At 37.8% G+C, this 22,616-nt stretch overlaps 1 protein-coding gene across 4 annotated transcripts in view; it reads right to left on the reverse strand.

Annotated features, from left to right (window-relative positions):
* Window positions 1-22,616, reverse strand: part of USP24 (ubiquitin specific peptidase 24) — a 154,997-nt gene that overhangs the window by 86,417 nt on the left and 45,964 nt on the right. For all 4 annotated transcript variants that reach the window (XM_060089865.1, XM_060089864.1, XM_060089863.1 and 1 more), the window contains exons 4-16: window positions 20,416-20,559; window positions 19,622-19,744; window positions 13,650-13,685; window positions 13,247-13,312; window positions 9,374-9,439; window positions 6,565-6,639; window positions 5,789-5,947; window positions 4,537-4,651; window positions 4,237-4,340; window positions 3,569-3,676; window positions 3,267-3,362; window positions 3,014-3,175; window positions 2,757-2,804 (exon numbers count right to left, since the gene is read on the reverse strand). In XM_060089865.1, the coding sequence (XP_059945848.1) occupies window positions 2,757-2,804; window positions 3,014-3,175; window positions 3,267-3,362; window positions 3,569-3,676; window positions 4,237-4,340; window positions 4,537-4,651; window positions 5,789-5,947; window positions 6,565-6,639; window positions 9,374-9,439; window positions 13,247-13,312; window positions 13,650-13,685; window positions 19,622-19,744; window positions 20,416-20,559 (1,302 nt within the window). The remainder of the gene's footprint in view (window positions 1-2,756; window positions 2,805-3,013; window positions 3,176-3,266; window positions 3,363-3,568; window positions 3,677-4,236; window positions 4,341-4,536; window positions 4,652-5,788; window positions 5,948-6,564; window positions 6,640-9,373; window positions 9,440-13,246; window positions 13,313-13,649; window positions 13,686-19,621; window positions 19,745-20,415; window positions 20,560-22,616) is intronic.

Below are 22,616 nucleotides of genomic sequence, written 5' to 3' on the forward strand. Positions count from 1 at the left end.
TCATATTGCAACATGCCTTCCCATAACTTCTTAGGAGACATAAAAAGTTAAGTTGAATCAAACTTCTATAACAATCCTCTAAGTAGCTGAAAAAGCTTTCCTATGCTTTCTTGAGTTCTCTCTTCTCAAAGCTGAATATCCCAGGTCTTCATCTGCCTTGTTTTACCAGACCTAGCCATTTACCTAGAACCAAGTTCAAATTTTTACATGGGTGGACATATAAAAAGTATTTCCTCTTGTGCTAAGCACATCACTGTGAGGCTGTACTGAGGGCACCTTGCTGCTTTTACTTTCAGTTGTATGTTTTGGCAAGTGGAGGCCCCTCAGGTATGGGTAAGTAACGATTTTAGTGTCCTCACAGAGGAGGGGGAAGAGGTAAGAGGAAGGGAGCCAACATTTATTGAAAGGCTGCTGGGCACTGTGCTAGGAGGCCTTCGTATAATGACTTAAGGAATACACAAACACCACTAATTGAGTAAAAATGACTTTTTTTGGTTTAGTAATATTTTTTTTTGGATGAGTACATTTAAACTTTTTAATTGAAGTAAAAAATAAGTGCAATAAGAGGGAAAGGGTTGGGGGCAGACAGTGGAAGGTATAAAGGAAGCAAAGGAAAGAGGACCAAGGAAGCCAAGGGTATCCTGGCATAATCTACAGAAATAAAGTTGAGAAATAAAGGTCAGAATTTCTGAACACAATAATGGAACTTGGGAATTTTAAGAGTGTCAAAAGCAGAGGGAAAGGGAATCAGTTGGAGGAGTAGAGGTAGCTGGGGGGTGGGAGGGGAGTAAGAGGTGGGTGATCTTGTCTTACCCTTTGCTTAGTTTCTGTGTAGCCTGGCAGGGAGACATAATTCCCAGTCAGCCCACCTTGCTGCCTGGCAGGAAAGGGCATAGCATAGAAAAACACCTTTAGTGGCAGTATATAACTCAACCCCCTGCCTGGAGTCATATCGGGGGCTTTGATCTTCCCACTGCCCCCCTTCAGCCATGTGTACTTTAAGAGAGTATCTGCAAAAGCACTCAGTCAACTGAAAAGTGCTATGTAAATGTAAGTTATTATTATTTGAAATGAAAGAATGGTAAATCAGAATTTCTTTACTGGGAGCAGTGGGATACAAAAAAGGAAGAATATTCCTTTCAAGACTCACAAAATGACTCCAAAATTCTCCCTGTTACTTTTTGAGTTTTGTTATCAAACAACAGACATGAATGAAGCGACTGCAAAGAGAAGCAATAAAGATGCAGCGATGCTACTGGCTACAAGGGCTAAAGTATTGCTTAGCTGTAACAAGGAAGGAACAGGGATCAGGAAGGATTTTTCTGGTTTCAAAAGCCATTTCCCTGGAGGGAGGAAAAAGTCCCTTCAGCTTTGACCTTCATACCTATAAAGAAATGTATCTGTTACTGTGAAGAAAAGACCATTTTCTACAGATACCCTTTCCCTCTTACTATTACTATTGAAAGATTTAAACTTCTTAAATAACTCTGGATGAGTTTCAATCATAAAGACAGAGGGTGCTAAATTATCTGAATCACTGAGCTGAGAAAACTGGGAAAATTCAAATTGTATCTGAGTAGAAAGAGAGCAATGCTGTTGAATTAAAGGAACAATTAATCATAACCTGAGCATTACCAGCTCCAGTTTGTGAACGATTTTAATGTAGGAAATTCACCTGATCAAATTTCAATGTCAGAAATATAACACACAAAGTTCTTAAATGTCCCCAACTAAACTTTATGACCAAGCATAATTTAAGAGAATAAAAGCCTACTGAGTCACCAAGGCCGCTTAGCAAGAGCTGAGTCTCTGAATTTACTAATGTAAATTAGCAGTATTCAAGATCCTTTAAAGAAATACTTACTAGGAAAGCCAAGAAATATGTTTTACCAATGAAATTCCTAAGCCATTAGCTATTTACTAAAACCTTTTCTTATGATAACAGTGAAATGAAACCCCTCTCGCTGCTAGGCTTTGTTTCATCTGGGCAACCTGAGGGCCTGCATGGGAGGAGGACATGCTCTGATCAGGGCTGCTGCAACCACGGAAGCAGGCTCCAGTGCGCAGCTACTGACTGCAGCAACAGGAGAGCTACAACCATCACTACACATGCTGCTACCCACCCTTTCGAAGGACAGTCCTTAAGTCCACAGTCACCTGGAGGCCAAAGCCCTGGAGCGTAGGACTTCCACAGCACCCATCACTACCCAGTTCTACCTTCTAAAATCGAGCCCTAGCAGCAGGCACTCACTCAATAACCGTTTGTGTAAGGAATTACTTTAGGAACACATCTGAACCAAGCACCTAGAAAACAACTACGTGCCAGCAACAAATGAACTTTTCTTCCCTTTTCTCTCTTCTGACTCTATGAATGTTCCTCCATTTCTCTCTTATGGGAGAAAAATGGACACGATATTTATTTACAATCCATTGTGCTTATTAAAGATGTGCATACTTCGGATTTAATTTTAAAAAAGAAAAACTAAGTTGAAGGTCTTACAATCTTATGAAAATAATATAGTAAAACTACTCTTTGAATGTGACCCTGGATTTTTTTTTCCCTTTGACAGTCAATAACCCCCAAGCTTTAAATAATAAGCACAGGTTACAAGCAAATATTTAAACAGCAGTGTGTATCTGAATATTATTCGAAGAAACACTAAAACATACTTTTATCTTAAAATTATAATTCAATTTATTAAAAGGAATTATTAAATTAGTATACCTTTTAGTTGGTTCCATCTGCAAATTCTTACCTTGAATCCATCCTTCTTGTTTTTTTCCAAACCTGACCATTCTCCAGGCTGAAAATTAATTTTAAGAAATATTAAGAAATATAAATGACTTGGTAAAAGCAGTACCTATAATTTCCCAATTTTGGACTCTAAGGTATGAGCTTCCAGGTAGGACATTTAGTTTAATTTACATAAAAGGGGAGGAAAATTATTTGGCTCTAATTACTCAGGCAATACTATTGCTCTGACAACAAAACTAGACCAAAGATAAAACTAACCCTTTTAATATCTTCTATGCACTTAATGATGTAGGTCCTCTTGATTGCTTCTTTCACTGCATACGCATCACTTAGGATTGTCAGGTGCTCCTCCAAAGCTTGCTGAATAAGGCTACTCGGCAGCGTTGGGAGATGAGCCAGTTCCCAGAGTACATCTAACACCTACAATAAACCACATGTGATGAGCCAGCCCATACGCAAGTAAAGCTGCTTTAAGTACATGTAGCTAGAAAAAGTCATTTGATTCTCCTGCCTTTCCAGAAGTGGTCTCAAAGCGAGCTTCCCGGCCTATTCGTCCAATCAGGCTCAATAGCTTCTGTCTTACTCTATCGGTCTCGGTCTCCCAGCTCTGTAGAATGAAAAAGAAAAGACACAGGAACTGCTTCCCAGTCCCATTTGATCACACTGGCAAAACGTGCAAAAACTTTAAACTTGAGCCAAAAAAGTTTAATAAAGTAAGAAGAGTATGGTTAAACACTGCTAATTTAGAGGGAGGAGACCTCAAAATAAGATTATTTTAGAAATATTTAAAAGTAAGCACGTTTGAACACATACCTTCTGAATGAGAACAAACAAATGATTAAGCTGATCTGAATTAAATTTGACAGCTGCTGCAGCAATAATAGTATGGATATTCTCGATCACAGTAGATGATTGTCCTGACTAGAAAAGAAGACATTGGGAAGAAAGTTAAGTCTTGGAGACTGGAAAAACCCAAGTCTTTCCCTGTTGATTTACAGAAGCAAAAGCAAAACAGTAACAAAGATAAATTGATTCTAGTCTAACAGCATACATACACTTGCATGATAAAATTGGTAAGACTACAAGAAGCAACCATTATTAATGGTTATCTGTTGGCCTTGTTTAAATTCCTAGAAGCATTAAATCTCTAAAAAGACAATGTAAAAAAAGATGAGAATCAAGTTCTCAATCTGACATATTCATTTCAAGAGGAGAACAAAATATTTTCAACTGGCTTAAAAACAATTTAAACTAATTGCAAGAAAAACATACTCACTTTTTCACATTTTATAAATGATCTTGAGGCTCTCAGTTGAGAGTATTATGTGTCTTATTTTAAAATCTGCTTATAGATATTTTGTGACTTCAATTAATATTTATTTATCCATGGGCAGTAAGTCTCTGCTTTAGAGAGTCACCACCCTTCGCCCTTACGGAAAAAAAATGTCAGAAAAAGGCAAAAATAATTCTCATCAACTTACCTGTATCTTCCAAATTTTAGTCAGCTCATCTAAAGACAATTTACTGCCCAAGAGTTCAATAATTCCCTTTATACGATCACAGTATTGTGCTTGGTCTATGTTGCCTAAGAGAAGAAACACCAGAGAGGCAGACAGATACAGTGAACACTAACTTTCTAAATATGATTCTATTTATTCAAAGCAATATTAACTTGCTATAAGATTATTTAAAGGCTAATATAGTGAAAGCAACAATTTCATACCTTTTTTATACAGAAATATATTATTTATGTGTTAGGTAACTTTTCTTAAGCAACTTACCTTCCAATGCAATTGACAGAACTGAGTTCTCAACTAGCCAATCTAACAGTCTGTCTGTATCTATAGCATTCTTCACAGATTTGGATAAAGTGCTATCTTCTATTAGTTTGGTTACCTAAAAAGACAGGATTATTGTGATTGAATCTAATGCAAATATTCATAATCAAAATCTTCATATATATTTTGTGACTTTTATAGTGTTACAATGTGGTCTAATGATTAGCCAAAATGTATCAAAGGCCAGTTATTAGAAGTTAATAGACCACTTATTTGTGATGTCTCTTTAAAAAGAACACAGAGCTCACACTTCCTGGGCCACTGCTGATTGGCACAGGGATGCACATCTGACCCAAATTTCAATCAGAGCACTCCTCCAAATTCTATACTTGGGACCAGAGAGAAAGTATCAGTCCTTCCTGAATCACAAGAGCTATCCATGGCCATGTCTACCATATGAAAGATGCCACTCTGTAGGTGGAAAGAGAACAAGGCCATCATGCTCATAAAAGCAGAGATAAGACCTGGATAGAGTCCTGGCAGTGGTTCAGTCTCAGATTCTAGTTGATCCTGTTGCCCACATGTGTCCCTGCCCTTACACGGTTTGGCTAGTCAATCTCTCATTCATGTGAGACAGCCCAGCCTTCTTCCATTAAATTCCTCTTTTAGTCTAAGATAATTCAAGATGAGTTTAGTTCACTTGCAGCCAAGAATCCTAATTAACACAAAACTGAAGGAAAATAACTGGAATTATGACCGAACTGTATTGGCTCCACCAGAAACTCACCAAAATCAACTATGCTCATGTAAAATTTAGGAAGCTGCAGAAAATTACTTCCATCATTTTGCTTAGACCATCACAGTTGTAAACAAAACAAAATTTTGCCTCAACCCCAGTTAGAAGATTTGATTTAAGTAAACACATATCTGAAATATAATAAAAGGAATTATACCCTTAGGGTAAAAAGTAAATCTCAAACTGTATATTCCAAGGAATTACGTTCTAGCAAATTTCACTAGGAGACTAAAAATTTCACAGAACGAATTTGGAATGTAATACGTATAAAAATTTTGCTTTATTAACAATTATAAACATGTACACTATTTTATACATAATCACTGTTATCTCTTTTTGTAGGATTACAAGAAATTATTATTCTTTATTTCCCAACATTTTTACATTAATAACCACAAGTTATGGAAGAACTTAAAGTGTCTGTGCTTTAAGTCTTCCAGAAACGGACGCAAAACTTACTTCTTTGAGGGAATTCATTTTAGCGCTAAAATGAGGTGATTTCAGCATACGCAGTAGGATGTCTAGTCGAAGGTCGTCCACAACGGTCACCAGATCCGGTTGGAAGCGCATGCAAAGTAACTTAATGGCAGACAAGAGCTCCGGGATGCTAACCAATCTCTTTTATTTAAAAACAAAATACACACAAACGTACAGATACATAAACAGAAAAAACAAAAAGGAACCATGAAAACACATTGATGCCAATTCTTACACACACACAGGAATACAGGACATTTTCAATAACCATGGTCTAATGGTATCTGATATTCCACATGGTCAATAAACTACATTTTACTTCTAAACAAAAGTTAGCACATGTGTGAGCAAAGAAAAGGGAAGGGTTCTGTGATAAATTCAAGGTAGACAAAATAAATCATGTTAAATTTAAATGTTAAAATTACTTTAAACACCTTTGGATAGCTTTTAATACTGAATTATTTTAAAGCTTCTTCAATGCGATACCAATTATACTACTATCAAAATCAACATGTTAGTAAAATTCTTAATGGTATCACTTGCTGACAACACTACATTCATTCTATTGACTGAGGTAACACCAACCACTTGGTATTTCAGACAAAACATTTTTTGGTTAGGAGATGTAAAAGTAATTTGATGTGAGTTGTATGTGACCAGAATCCAAACAGCAATGGTCTATGAACCTTGCCCTAAGCCCTGGCTCTGCTTCCAAGGACAAATAGACATTGGGGCTATTTGACTGGAGAGAACATTACCTTATCTTTAAGGTCCTTTTCTTCCACGCTCCGCACGTCCTGGATTGTAGTAAGGATGACTGGGTCCAGCATGGGCTGCAAGAAAACAGTACTAAAGTTAATAAGGACCCCTGAATCTGTCCCCAAACTAGAGAGGAGACACTTTTTTATTCACATTTCACAAAGGAGAGGGTGCTATGCAAAGATCGGAATTCTAGTATTAGAGCAGCCACTAACTAGGTAATACCATCCCAAGTAAACCCTTAACTGATTCTGTGCCTCAGCTTCTTTACTATCATATGGGTGCAATCCCTCTTTACTATCTTATAAAGGGTCCTCTGAAGAACAACCAAAGACAACCAAAGACACACCGACTAACTTAAAACATTAAGCATGAGTATGTATTATTTTTGTAATAAAGTATTTTGCATTTGATTTAAAAAATGAATATAAGCACAGACCATGACAAATATGCTGTTTTATGCATTTATTTTGCTAACTGATATAAATGAAGCCTATAGACAAGACTCATACAACACACTGCTCCAGAATGGTAGCATAACCAGGTAACTAACTCTAAACAGTATGTGAGAAGTAGCAAACTATTAGCTAGATCTAAATGATCACTTCCATTTAAGTAAAATAATTGTTAAAACTTATCTGGTGACAAGAGAAGAGAGACAATATTTGGCTGTCAAAGCAAGAAGACATTAGCAATGAATTAAAATGACATCAGGCAACTGATTATCCTAGTAGAATTTCTTTATTTACACTTATGCCAACTGTATAGTGAGAACTGAGGGCTGTCAGGGTAAGAGGCAAGTCACACGGCTCTTGTCAGCATGTGCCAGCCCTGCTTAATTTCACTGCAACTCTGTGAGACAGGCACGGTTATTATCACTATTTTACAGATAAAGAAGCCAAGTCACAGGAGTTACTTCAGTCTTCCGAAGTCACACAAGGAGCAAGTGGTAGAGACAATTGTTAATTTACATAAATATGGTATGAATTTATTGCTGAATGAATTTAAGGTTTGATGGTTTGATATAATTAAAATAAAGAAAAAGTTAAATAAGCTTTGGTTGGAAATTCATATACTTTTTACTCTTTTTAAAGTACACTGTGCTTGGACTTATCTGGTGGCACAAGTGGTTAAGAATTTGCCTGCCAATGCAGGGGATACGGGTTCAAGCCCTGGTCCGGAAAGATCCCACATGCCGCGGAGCAACTAAGCCCGTGCGCCACAACTACTGAGCCTGTGCTCTAGAGCCCGCGAGCCACAACTACCAAGCCCATGCACCACAACGACTGAACCCCATGCGCCTAGAGCCTATACGCTCCGCAAAAAGAGAAGCTACCGCAATGAGAAGCCCGCGCACCACAACAAAGAGTAGCCCCCGCTCACAGCAACCAGAGAAAGCCCGTGTGCAGCAACGAAGACCCAACGCAGCCAAAAAAAGTACACTGTGTTTACATATAAAACCTGGAATTTCTAAAGAACTTAGTATTAATTAGCAGTTGGAATATTTACACTGAAGCTCTTTCCATGGAGCAATGCATGGGTTTAAAAGCATGCACTTAAAAATTCAATCCTGGCTCTGATTATTAAAAAGCCAATTATTAAATTATTAAGTCAAATCACCTTGTTTTTTTATGTCTTAGTGTTTCAGCTACAAAATGAATGACTGTATTCATATGCTTAATAAATGAGAGAACACTAGATGTCTCTAAAGACCTTAGTATCCAGAATGAAGAAATACATAAGTAGCCATCCTGTTTCATTTAAAAATCTTGCAGTATTACTTTGAAATCTAAAGAAGGCACTTAAAACTTAGAAATAGCAGGAATTTCCAGAACCTACTAAAAAAAATCCTATATCCCTTGTTAAAATGGCCCTAAGGACACTAAGCTTTCAAAACCATTTGTGGTGATTTAAAAAAATCTCTGTGCAAGTTTTAAGCTTCACAGACTTATTTTTATAAAAAAAATAATAAATGGAGGTATTTTCAACATGACATTTTATTCAGTTGAACTTGTTAACTGAAATGGAAAGGAATAAGAAAATGTAATAAGCCCTAAGCATTAGGAAGCTGAACGTTCCACAGCCTTGACTATCCTGTGACCTGCTGACGTACAATCTGCAGAGGCAAGAAATCAGACAAGATGTGCTGTTAAACTGTTACTCAGGTAGTGAGTGACTTGGCTAGCAGGTGAGCCCAGCACCACTCAACGCTGTTTAATACAAAATGGCACTGAACCCTTAAATAATCCTGTAAAGGGGGTAGGGATATATGCCACCTATTTTTTTTTTTTTTTTTTTTTTTTTTTTTTTTTTTTTTTTTTGCGGTACGCGGGCCTCTCACTGTTGTGGCCTCTCCCGTTGCGGAGCACAGGCTCCGGACGCGCAGGCTCAGCGGCCACGGCTCACGGGCCCAGCCGCTCCGCGGCATATGGGATCCTCCCAGACCGGGGCACGAACCCGCATCCCCTGCATCGGCAGGCGGACTCCCAACCACTGCGCCACCAGGGAGGCCCATGCCACCTATTTTATAGTGAAGGAAGCAAAGAAAAATATATGCTATAGTATGTAATTATATTTGATAAAATGATAAATTGAAAAGGTAAATAACCTTAAATGTTAGGTCTCCTATACCTTAAATTAGTAATCACTTTTATTTATCTTCTGATAATATTTTCACTATAAAGATAGCTAATCCGAAAAAAGTTACTCTAAATTAGGCACAATTCTGAACAACCTGATAAAAAGATAATTTTACTGTTTGTATGTCTTAGATCACCTCTGAAGTAAGTGTAAAATGGCCTATCTTACCTGTACCACTGAGGAGTTGAGGTACTCTGCACACACCCCTAAGGGCTGCACCAGTGCTGATACTGCCTGAAAAAAGACAGTGAAGGTGAGAAATAAATGTGAGTGAGTTTCTTCCTTTCAACATTAAACAAATCCCTTTTAATATGTCAGAGAACATTTTATACTCTTGAATAGGAAGAACTGATATAAAGATGTCAATTTATTTAAATTACTGTAGAAATGTGATTTAAATCATAATATGCCAATAAAACTTCTTTCAAGGCTTGGATGAGATGATACTAACATTCACATTGCAGAATAATAAAAATTTTTATTTGAAAAAGGAGAGAACAGTTGGGGAAGAAGTGAAATGTACCTTTAACAAAAAAATACTTAAGACTTCCATGAAGAAAATTATAAAACTTTACAAAAATACATAAATAGTCCAAATAAATGAGATACCATGTTCTTGAATGGAAAGGACCACTACTGTAAAAATGAACAAACTGAACACAATTCCACATATGGTCTTGGTGGAACTTTCTAGAGCAGGAGAACCTGACATGCTGGCTATATTCAGAAGAGTAAAAATATGAGAATGATCAATAAAATTTGAGAAAAGAAAGACACTGAGCAAAACTGGCACTACCAATAATGAAAATATTGGAGAAATGGTATAAAAATGGCAGAGTGACCAAACGAATGAATGACAGGAACAGAAGTCCAAGAACAATTCATGTATACACGGGACTCTGACATTTGATAAAGCCAACAAATCAAAGTAGTGAAGAAAAAATGGAATATTCTTTAAAGGCTCTTAACAACAATTAGTTACCCATTTGGAAGAAAATAAAATTGGATTTCTATCTTACACCATATATAAATACATTCTAAACGAATTCAAGAACTAAGTTTAAAAAATGAAACTGTAGAAGTATAAAATTAAATGAGTATTTTTATAACCTTGAGATGGGGAAGGAAACACTCCCCAAGCAAACCAGAAAAATTTTAAGCCATTAAGGAAAAAATTGACTATAAAATTGTGAAGCCTCTGTATGGCAAAAAGACACCATCAACAGAAATGAAAAGAGAAGGAAAAGGCTGGGAAAGAAATTTACAAATACACAAAATAGACGTGACATTGATATACTTAATATGAAAAGAAAAAAATAAATAAGACAAGCAACCCCAAAGACCTATGTAAATAGATCAAATTTACAGAAGAAATGCCAATAGCCAATAGCGATATAACAAAATGCTCAAATTCACAGGAAATCAGAGTATTGCAAATTAGATAACAAAATACCATTTTTTGGGTCCATCATATTGGAAAATTAAAGACTGACAATATTCAGCACTAATGACAGTACTAGGAAATGACTTTGTGGGAGTATACAATGGTCACCGCTTTTTGAAAGGAGATTTAGCACGATCGATTATAATTTTAAAATGTATATAGTCTTTGAAATCCCATTTTCTAGGAATCTAACCTTCAGAAATGGCAGCAAATGCACACAAGGATAGTTACATGGAACACTCCCTGTAATAGCAAAAACTTAGAAATAATCCAATGCTCATTAATAAACGACTGCATCACGGTACAACAGTTGCAGGAACACACTGGAGGCATCAAAAACACTGACAGCACTAACCTGGAAAGATGTCCATGATATAATGTTATATGAAAGTATGCTACTAGGTATAGTTTGATTACAATTTGGTCTCAAAGAGAAAGAGAGAACATGCAGCTATATTTTACATAAACTTAGGAAAAACTCAGAAAGGCTATACGTTATATGGGTAACCATGACCTAAGGAGGTAAATGTATGTGTTGGGGTGGGGTGGAGGACAGGAAACCTTCCCTTCTTACTTTGTACAGGTATTTTAAACTGACAGATTGTGAATGATTTTTTCCCCAGTATTTTTCAAATCCAAAAATATGTAAATATAAATGTAAAATGATGACATTCACTTGTACTCAGTCTTATAACACAGCCTAAATTTATTCTGGGACATAGTCACCTTCTTAACTGGTCAGAAATCAGACATTTATTGTGATTTTTAAAAACATTTATTGATTTATTTTGGGCTGCCTTGGGTCTTTGTTGCTGCACGCGGGCTTTCTCTAGCTGTTGCGAGCGGGGGCTACTCTTCGTTGCGGCATGTGGGCTTCTCATTGCAGTGGCTTCTCTTGTTGCAGAGCATGGGCTCTAGGTGCATGGGCTTCAGCAGTTGTGGCTCGCCGGCTCAGTAGTTGTGGTGCATGGGCTTACTTGCTCTGCGGCATGTGGGATCTTCCTAGACCAGGGCTCGAACCCATGTCCCCTGAATTGGCAGGTGGATTCTTAACCACTGTGCCACCAGGGAAGCCCTTACTGTGAAATTTTAATTGTACCTGTTTGCAAATTAGAGCCTCAGTCCTTGCAATCTCCTTCTCCTATGCCTGAATTTCTACCATCTTCTCAATACAACCTAAACAATCTAATTTTACATCAACTGCAACAAACAACACAGTTGTCTGAAAAATGGTCTGACCTAAGGGAAAAATCTTGGAGGTATCTTTAGCTTCAAGACATTTGATAATAATGAGGGCAAGCCCAGATTCCTATGCATCCATCTTTGGCCAATTTTCATCCAAGTAGGGGAGAAACTTTGGGCTTCGTTGTTTGTTTGTTTAAATAAATTAACTCTGCAGGAAATTAGTGTTTTATTTAAACTTTTTAAAAAATGAAGTTCATTTCTAATACTGCCCAATGACCTATATAGCCAGTTCTTGAGAAACAAGCAAGCTGGATAAAGCCCTGTATCTGAACAGGTTTTGTTTTGTCTTGCTTTTTAAGTCACTATTATCTTCCAGGTCAAGAGTCCTCTCTAACATACTTGATCCATTTAATAGGGATCAAAATGACAGCCTAACAACCTAGTTAACAGTCAGGGAGGGAGAAGAGGCCTCTGATCAGTGTCAGGAGAAGTATTTATGAGCTGGCAGACATCTGATCTTTAAGGATAAACACTGGGTAGCAAGAAATAGTCTATTAACAACCACAGCACCAGTCTCTCTCATTGACTGTTGTTACTGCTCTCATGCAAAGATGGACCAAGGGAGCTAGGTGATTGGTCATGGTCCCACAGAAATAACTGCTATTGTAAGCACAATTTATACCACTTAGGTATATTATTTTACCACATCATTTTCTGCTCTGATCAATTTACAGTAGTTAGCACAGTGTCTTCTACATGGCAAGTACATAAGTAGTTTATAACTGAATGATTAATTAACTAGAGAACAGAATAAAGTGCTCTCGGCTACAAACAGGTCAGCAGTCCGTGAAAAATTAAAGATTAAGTTATTCCCCTTATCACAAGGTTAAATTTGAGAAAATGAAGTTGACATGAAAGATAATGGTATTGCACCTGAGGGATGATTCTAAGCTCCTGTTATAGCCTTTGTTATCTATGAATCTCTGTAACACCAAAAAGCTGACTAAACAATCTTAAAATAAAATGTTTTATTTGTTTCTGGTACTATGAAACAACTTCTGACTTATCTGAGGCATAAAATTGTTATGTACACATATACTTGCCACATATAGCAACTGTCCCTAAATAGCAAGATAACTTCATGGAACCACTACAAGTTAGTAGTTAAGAGAAAAATATCAGAAAGAGAAATTAGTGTGGTGAAAAAAAACACCAAACACCATACACTGAAATTTGCTTATTTTGATTAACAGTAAACATTTCAGTGGTTATCAGAAACATGGAAGCTGCTCCTGTAAAGATTAACTTAAACTTTAACATTTAATTTAATTTGTCTAGACCACGTCCCTTGAGTTACACAGCAACCCAGATAAAGTGAACTTCCACACTGGACATATAGTGGTTTAACTTACCCCAAGTTCTATATCTTCTGAATGGAGCTTGGCCTGGATTGCTGCAAATCCACCTAATTCTCCAAACTGAGATGAAAAAAGGTATACATTAATTTTAAAATGCTATACCTTAATAGTTTAAGCAAGCAACTAAAGCTCACATTCTGCTTTATCAGTGTGCTCTATAATCCTGGTCTTAAGGGTCATCACAAAAATAATTCCAATGCTCCTGTGATATACTAGAGGAGATGTGCTAAGCCCTAAAGCTGAGATTTATCCGTATAAACAGCACATATAAAAAAGAGGAAGAAACTGTAAAACCTATCTGATTATTCTCTGTAGCTGTCACCTACGTAAAACAACAAACTCTAGGAAATCTCATTAGAAAATGGAAAACATGATCATATTAATAAAAGCTTTATACCTTATTTACCAAATCCACAACCCATCCATGAGGCTCCTATGAGAAAAGAAAATAGAAATTGAGATGGCAATACAAAAACTTCCCTACTAACCCTCATATTTCTTTTATCCTAAATCAAAAGTTGGAAAAAAATTAAAATTTAAAAAATATTTCAAAGTTTCCTCAAATGTTTCTTAACGTGATTCTTTGACATTACTGTAAACAGTTGCAGGAGTAAGTCTGTATTTTGATGGAATTGCTACAATACGAAGCATTTATGTGTTTTGGGTAGCTGAGATCAGCTGTTTAAGCTCTCTGAGGTACAAGATAACTTCAGTTAAATTTTCTAAGAGAGTTATATTTTAGGAATTAAATTAACTTAAAGAGTAGCAAATCGGGGCTTCCCTGGTGGCGCAGTGGTTGGGAGGCCGCCTGCCGATGCAGGGGACATGGGTTCGTGCCCTGGTCCAGGAGGATCCCATATGCTGCAGAGCGGCTGGGCTTGTGAGCCATGGCTGGCGAGCCTGCGTATCCGGAGCCTGTGCTCCGCAACGGGAGAGGCCACAGCAGTGAGGGCCCCACGTAACGTAAAAAAAAAAAAAAAACAGTAGCAAATCAGGAATGAAGAAATTAAAGTTTTAGTCCTAGCTGTACCATTAATTACTGTCCTAGAGTAAGCTCTTTTTTTCTCCTCCTTTTCTTCCCTCCTTTCCTTTCTTAAGCATTCACTGTTCTAGGGGCTGAATAATGTTCTAGTGGCTGGATACAGAACAGTGACTAAGAAGAGATGTGGTACGTGCTTTCACAGAGCTCATATCCTAGCAGGATCAATAAAGACAAGCAAACCAACACATAATTCAGATTGTGCTAAATTCCACAAAAGGAAAAACAAAAGATCTTCAAATGAAAAAGGAGCCTACTCTGTTCAGAGTGGTGGTCACAGAAAACCTCTCTGAAGAGGTGGTCTTTAATCTGGAACTTAAAGGATGAGACAGATTTAGCCATTCAAAGAATAGTCCAGGCAGAGGCTGGAATGGGAAAGGTCCTGTTTGGGAAAGGCAGAAAAGCCTACCTTGTTTGAAAAACTGAGAGGCAACTCTCCCAGCTGGGAGCCGGGGTGAAGGACAGAATGGTACAGATGAAGCTGTAGAAACAGGAAAAGCCAGATGATGCAGAAATTTGTAGACTGTGATTACAAGGAAAGCAACAGAGGTGTTTAAAGCAAGAAAATGATACCTTTTATGTTTTAAGGGGACGTTTTGCAGTTATGTGGAGAATGGAATGGAATGGGTGAATGAGAGAGTGAAAAGTAAAGATACCAGGGAGAAGACGAGTGCAGTAACTAGGTAGGACATGATGGTGTTTGGAGTGGGATGGTGGCAGAGGAAACAGAGAGAAGTCAACTTAAAATCTATGTGAGATTAAATCAAAGGACCTGTTTACAGTCTGGATATGGGGAATAAGAAAAAGGGATGAATCGTGGCTGATTCCTATGTTTTGGCTTGAGCATGTAGGTAGGTGGTGATGCCATTTACTGAAAGAGAGAAGAATGAAGGTTGGGAAGACATAATGAAGTTCTGTTTTAGGCACAGTTTGAGATGTCTGTGTGGCAACCAAGAGGAGACAGTTGGCTCTTCAAGTCTGTTGTGCTCAGAGAAGAGGTTTGGGCCACAGAGGGCCCAAGCAGAGGGCCGTCAGCACAAAGATAGCATTTAAACCCATGAGAATGGAAGATATTTCTTAGAGAGAGTACTCTGGATCAAAGTTGGGTAGAGGTGAAGGAGTCAAGAAAGGAAAGGTGGCTGAGGGGCAGGCAGAAAGCAAGAGACTGTAGGAAGGAAGTTTCAAGGAGGGAGAAACTGACTGTGACCATTCCTGTTGACGGGGTTGAGAGACATTTCCTCTGGATCTAGAAACATGAAGGTGTTGGTGTCTTAACAAGAGCTGTTTCAGTGGAGTGGTGGAAAAAGAAGGCAGAATGGAATGCCTTGAAGAGTTAATGGAGAGTTCCGTCTAGTGACCCCAAACATCTCTCCAGCTGAAAATAACTAACACCACTGGATAAAAACATTAAAAAAAAACTTTAAAAATATATAGCTGAGTTGACACAAAGTGCTCAGAAGTTTAAAAAAAAGAGAAAGCAGAAATCCTGTGAGGTAAGCAAACTGTGAGGCCAGCTTTCATGCTGTTGGCATCTGTGGAACTCTGGAGACCTCTAGCTTCTGTTTTCACAGCCTTACAGTGGCTGAGAAGCAGGACACGTAGCCAAGACAGGGCTCAGAGACTAAGAAGAATTTGTCACATAAATCAAGAACACAAAGGGCTACATCCTGAGTGTAAGATGAACTGAAATAAACTTACCTGTGTAAGGGAAACAACAAGGAAGCCTGCCTACCTTGACTGTGGTACTGGATTGTGAGAAGAAAAAAATTCTCCAGGAATTTATAACCACAAAATTGCCCTCACATGGCTTTGCTGCTCCAATTCACACTGCCTTTATGGTCTGAAAAACCTTAAGCTCAGAATGTATTCCCAAATCGTAGTATCCCCAGGCATCTGGAAGAAGTAAATCTTTTTCGGAGGAAAGAACTTTCAACTCAGGCCTCAAAAAATCTTCTTAGATTAAATTCCAAGAAACATAAGTTCACAGGAAAACAAAAAAATACGTATAAAAATGTTTTTCTATACACATACATACATACACAAAACAACTGAGTTAAAGCTGGCAGAATCAGACCAGCTTTTAGATGTCAGACATATGCTTATAAGTTAAGCATTAAACATATAAGTTAAGCATTAAACAAGGAGGATATTGAAAATATGAGTCAAGAACATGAGATAATAAAAAATAAGCAGAGTCAAAAATGAACCAATGAGAATTTATAGAAATGAGAAATATAATAAATGAAATTAAAGACTTAATGAATAGGTTAAATAGCCTACAGGATACAAATAGAAAAAAAATTAGTGAACTGGACCACAGATCTGAAAAAATGTTATCAGAAATGCAGTACAAGAAGACAGAAAGATGGAGAATATGAAAGAGAATAAGGGACATAAGAACAGAATGAGAGGGACTTCCCTGGTGGTCCAGTGGCTAAGGCTCCACACTCCCAATCCAGGGGGCCCAGGTTCGATCCCTGGCCAGGGAACTAGATCCCATATGCCGCAACTAAGAATTTGCATGCTGCAACTAAAGATCCCGCATGCCGCAACAAAGATCCCATGTGCAGCAATTAAGACCCGGTGCAGCCAAATAAATAAATAAATATATATAAAAAAAAGAACAGAATGAGAAGGTCCAACATGTATCCAATCAAAGTTCTAGAGGAAGCGAGACTAATGGGGAAGAGGCAATATTTACAAAGGTAATGGTTGAGAATTTTCCAGAATTGCTACAAGATATAAATCCTTAGATTCGAAAATGCAATGATCTGAAGCAAAATAAACAAAAAGAATACCTCAGTTAATTGCAGTGAGAGTCAAATTGCCAACTATCAAAAAGAAATAAAATAGCCATGAAGAAAAAGACTTCTTACAAAGGAACAACAGTCAGACCAACAATCAACTTTCAATAACAATACTCAAAGCCAGAAGACAGGGCTTACCTGGTGGCGCAGTGGTTAAGAATCCTCCTGCCAAGGCAGGGGACACGGGTTTGAGCCCTGGTCCGGGAAGATCCCACATGCTGCGGAGCAACTAAGCCCGTGGGCCACAACTACTGAGCCTGTGCTCCAGAGCCCGCGAGCCACAACTACTGAAGCCCACGCACCTACAGCCTGTGCTCTGCAACAAGAGAAGCCACCGCAATGAGAAGCCTGGCGCACTGCAACAAAGAGTAGCCCCCGCTCACTGCTACTAGAGAAAGCCGCGCACAGCAACAAAGAATCAAAGCAGCCAAAAATAAATTAAAAAAAAAAAAAGCCAGAAGACACTGAAATGATAGCTTTGACATTTTGACAGAAAAATGTATGTCAATCTAGGATTTAAAACCCAGTGAAAATGTTCTTCAAGGAACAGGAAATAAAGTCAAGTTTAAGCCATCAAAAACAAAGACTCAATTCCCAATGGACCCCTTATGAAAGGACACTGTACAGGATGCACTCCAGGAAGAAGAAAAATCATCCCAATGGAAGGTCTGAAATACAGAAGGAATGGTACACAAAGAGATAGCATATAAATAGGGCTGAGTCAAAACACTGTATAAGGTAATGATGACTGTACCTATTTGAGGGGATAAAACAATACAGGAGAGGACTAAGACAATGCACAATAAAGACAAAAGGATAATGAGTCAGGTGAGGAGTGAGTACACAAAAACAGTCTAAGGTTTTCAAGTACTCCTCAGAGGAGGGTAAAGTTACTGATGAAATTTAGGTTTTGTCTAATTAATAAGTTAAAATTTTAGACTAACCACTAAAAGAGTAACTGAGAGGGAAGGATATGGATTCTTTCATCTGGTTGGTTGTGAAGGGGGATAGAGAATAATGCTGAAGCTAGAGATGGAAGTGGTATCCAGGGCAGAATTTTTAAAGATGGGAAAATACTAGACTCTGTTATACACAATGGGAATAATCTGATAAAGGGGAAAAAATTGAGGGTACCAAAGAAAGAATAGAAATGCTAAGGCATAAAATGCTTGAGAAGGCAAGAGGGAAGAAGAGGGGATCTAGGGCATTTGCAGGAGAGATAATTCCTTTTGTGGTAACGAGAAGAAATTAAGAGACAACATTTCTGGGTCTCCAAGGTTGTATATGTAAATTGGGGGGAGGAGAAAAAGAACATTTTCTGAGTACTTACTAAAGTGAACCACTGTGTTCAGTGTTTTTATATACATTTGTCATTTAATCTTCACAACATAACTGAAGATAAGATTTTAGTATTTTGGGAGGCAAGGCTGTATATAAAGAATGCAGACTATGGCACTAGATTGCATAGGTCCCCTCTATAAACAGGTTTGTGAACTTGGGCAAGTACTTAACCTCTGTGTGCCTCAGTTTCTCATCTACAAAATGGGGGTAAAAATAGTACATAACTCACAGAGCTGCTGTGGGGACTAAATTCCACAGGATATACTCACAGTACTTTCCACTCAGCTCTCATTTCCTCTCTAGAGTACTGCCCGACCTTCCAAGGTGGCAACTCCCTCCCCTTATTCCATACATAGTACTTATTATTATAATTGCACCTATTGTTTGTTATACTGTGATTTTTTTTTTCCTATTTCCTCCACTATGCTGTAAGTTAGAAGCCATGTCTTATTACTTTTTATACTAAGGGCAGGAACTATTTATTTATATCTCCAAAACCTAGAATAATGCCAGACACACAGCAAATGTTCAATAAATGATTGCTGAACTGAACCCCTGCCTTCTAGATAAATCAATGGACAAGTTTTCTATCTACTACATTGACTTCTTTCAAACGTGTCTCAAAAACCAAAGTGTTTGATCAACAAATTGTCTGAATTATGTACTCTTTGTGGGTATAATGTTATTGGCACTTCGTACGCCTTTAAATATAAAATGAGGATGTTGGTCTGTGCTTAGAAAAAAACAAAAGCTTTAAAGCTTACGGAGTTTAAAGAAAATTATACATGAGATTAACTACTAGATTTTATTTTCTGGGAATAATTAGTCGTTTCAAATGATTTCAAATGCTCTAGCTTCTCAAACATCTCTAAGAAACTGGGACACTCATTAAACTGGGGTTCTGGTAATTCAATAAATAGGGCACTTTTCATGTCATGCAGTCATTTCTCATTTCACCACACATTATTTCAAATCTCTAAAGTTCTTCATGATGTTAATTAACAGCTATGGAAAAATATCCAATAGCTGAAAAAAATGTTAAGCAATTTTATGAACCATATGGAGTATTTGTCATTTTTCATAGGTTGTTTTAATCCTTCCATGTAAATTGCCATTATTGTAGCAGAGAAAATCTTTTTCAATACATTTATCTATAAAAGGATGAAACAAAACTATGTTTACCTTTTGGAAAGTAGATACAGGTGAAATAGCAAACATATTTCCCTCTCCAAACACTTCTGCCCAATTCCTTTGAGATACTTTCATTCTGTTTTTAAAATGGTATTCATTATCAGGATTGAAAGCCTAGATTCAAAGAGAACAGAGAAGCATTGTTATTATCTACTTCTATAGCAACACATATTAGCATTAGAAAAGAAGATAAAAATATAGGCTTGGACTCTCTCATTAATGGAATCTTTCAAGTATCCCAACAAAACATATGCCTTAGCCAGTGCTGAGGAACAAAGTGGTGCTCTCCTGTTCTGTTCAATGTTTGCTGTGGGGAAAGAGAAGGGGGTAGCAGGACGGGAGGTCTGATCCAGGCACGGTGATGCCAACGCTCCAGATGTTCTAGGGCTGCCGCAAGTAGAGATGGGCAACAAGGCAGTGAAGACAGAAGTTAGGAGGGAAAACACGAGCGCCCCTTCTTCATGCAGCTACTGCTACTAGTCGGGGGAAAAGCCCAGAAACCAAACTACATCAACACCCTATGTGACAGTATTTGTGATTCGAATAATCCGGGAGACATAAAGGAAAGCTATTCAATCATTCTAAAAGCTGAGAAAGCTTAAAAGTAGAAAGGTATTTCTTTAAAACTGAAAACACAGAATGGTTGTTCTGCTTTTAAAATAAAAAGCAAGAACAGTCAAGTTAATAACTTAAATGATAATATCATGACCACTCATTATTAATTACAAGTCAGAAGGTAGTAGGTATTTTAAACAAAAGCAAAACACATTTTAGACATACTGTACCATTGTAAGCACAGCCAGCAGACCAGTGGGAATTGGATCTTGTTTTATTCTCTCTGCAGCCAGTTCTATTAATAGCATCAACATGTTGTAGATCCCTTCATGAATTTCAGTACCCCACTTGTGAACAGCACTTGATGTCAGCAGCTATAAAAACATAAAGGGCACTTTAGAGTCTTACTTGAAAAGAAAGAAAAGACATCTACAGTTATCAGTTCAGTCTTGACTAATGAAGAGATTATTACCATAATACTTATTTTTATGCAGATGACTTGCTTTAAAAGACCCAGAGCTGTAGTCCATCTACTTATCCACTTATTTCACAGTCAACACTTAGTTTTGTTTTTTTGAACTTTAATTCCCTTATATTAAGACAGTTTGGGGAATTCCCTGGTGGTTCAGTGGTTAGGATTCCACGCTCTCACTGTCGAGGGCCTGGGTTCAATCCCTGGTCAGGGAACTAAAATCCCACAAGCTACGCAGGATGTCCAAATAAATAAATAAATAAATAAATAAATAAAACAGTTTGTTTAAAAGAAAATGTTTGTTTTCTACTTTTCATTATTACTAGGGGAGGTCAAGTGGTGAACAACAAGAAAGAACCTGAGATCACTTCCGGTACTACTATTTTCTAGCTGTGTGGTCTTGAACAAATTTACCAGAGTTCCCAGAGACTCAGTTCTCTCATCTCAAAAGAGGGATCATTCCTACCCACTTCACAGAGACGTTACAAGTATCAAAAGGTATATCGAATGTAAAGTATTAGCGAGGTTTTATTATTAATATATTTTGGCTGTCATTATTAATCAACATTCCTGGAATCTAAGAAATCTCATGGTTTGAACATGCACATTCTTTTCATATTATTTATATCTCAGAAACAGAGCTGCATCTTCCCACCTGTTGACCAGATGGCAGCAGGGCTCTGAATGTGAAGAAAATTGTAGAAATACCTTGTCAATTTATTTTGCTTGTGTTTTCCTTTCTAGTATGTATTAAGGAAATATACAATTTTTAAAAAAAGTTTAAGCAAATCTAAAATAGCACTGTAACACTGTTTACTTTGCAGCTATTTTTCTTAAATATAAAAAATGGTGCATTTTATACTCAGATAGCAGCTTAGATTTGTTAAAAAGGAAGGAAAAGGCACACAGAAGAATCTAAAATCATCATCTTTGGATTTCCCCAATCTTTGACCTTCTAAGTCCTTGGGGAAGTCTAATTCAGGAACAACTGCCGAAACAGGGAATGGGAAAATGAAAGGATTCCACTTAATAAAATAATGGCAAATTGGTACAGTGGTTTCATGTTTTTGTAAGATTTCCCTTCAGAGGGAGAATACTGTGCTATAAAAATTTCACCTTAGCCACACTGAGAACCCCCTACCGAGAGGGTTAAGACCCTGAAAGAGCCAAAACTTCTTTAGCTGCAGAGGAAAACCTCAGTTCCAGACTTTCTCTACAGCAATTAGCTGCACTATTTGCTCAAATGAACAATAATCTTAAGACTGATTCTATATAAGGCAATTAGTTACTATTTTTTGCTACTATTTTTTGCAAGAATTCTTTTGCCTGCTTATATATTCTTCCTATGCTTAAAAATTAGGTAATAAAACAGAGATTAAGATTTAAGAAGCTTCATGTGACAACCATAAAATTTATGTGGACTAAGCACCACTCCCTCTGTTGTCATCTCATGTGTTCAGTTTTTACTTTGAAAATGGAGTTCCATCTACCTTCCAGATGAGGTGGGGCAAGACAGGCAGCACCGTGTGAGGAAGAGGCACACAAAGTTTAAACATAACTGTGCACTATGGCCAGACCTGGATGTTTCTCCCTGCCTGAATATACTAGTAAAAGAATCCAGGGGACTTCCCTGGTGATGCAGTGGTTAGGAATCTGCCTGCCAACGCAGGGGACACGGGTTCAAGCCCTGGTCTGGGAAGATCCTACGTGCTGCGGAGCAACTAAGCCCGTGTGCCACAACTACTGAGCCTGAGCTCTAGAGCCCACAAGCCACAACTACTGAGCCCGGATGCCACAACTACTGAAGGCCACACGCCTAGAGCCCCTGCTCCACAACAGGAGAAGCCACTGTAATGAGAAGCCTGCACACCGCAATGAAGAGTAGCCCTTGCTCGCCGCAACTAGAGAAAACCCACGTGCAGTAACAAAGACCCAACGCAGCCAAAAAAAAGGAATCCA

This window comes from Mesoplodon densirostris, chromosome 2, assembly GCF_025265405.1.
Source record: "Mesoplodon densirostris isolate mMesDen1 chromosome 2, mMesDen1 primary haplotype, whole genome shotgun sequence".
NCBI classification, from domain to species: Eukaryota; Metazoa; Chordata; class Mammalia; order Artiodactyla; family Ziphiidae; genus Mesoplodon; species Mesoplodon densirostris.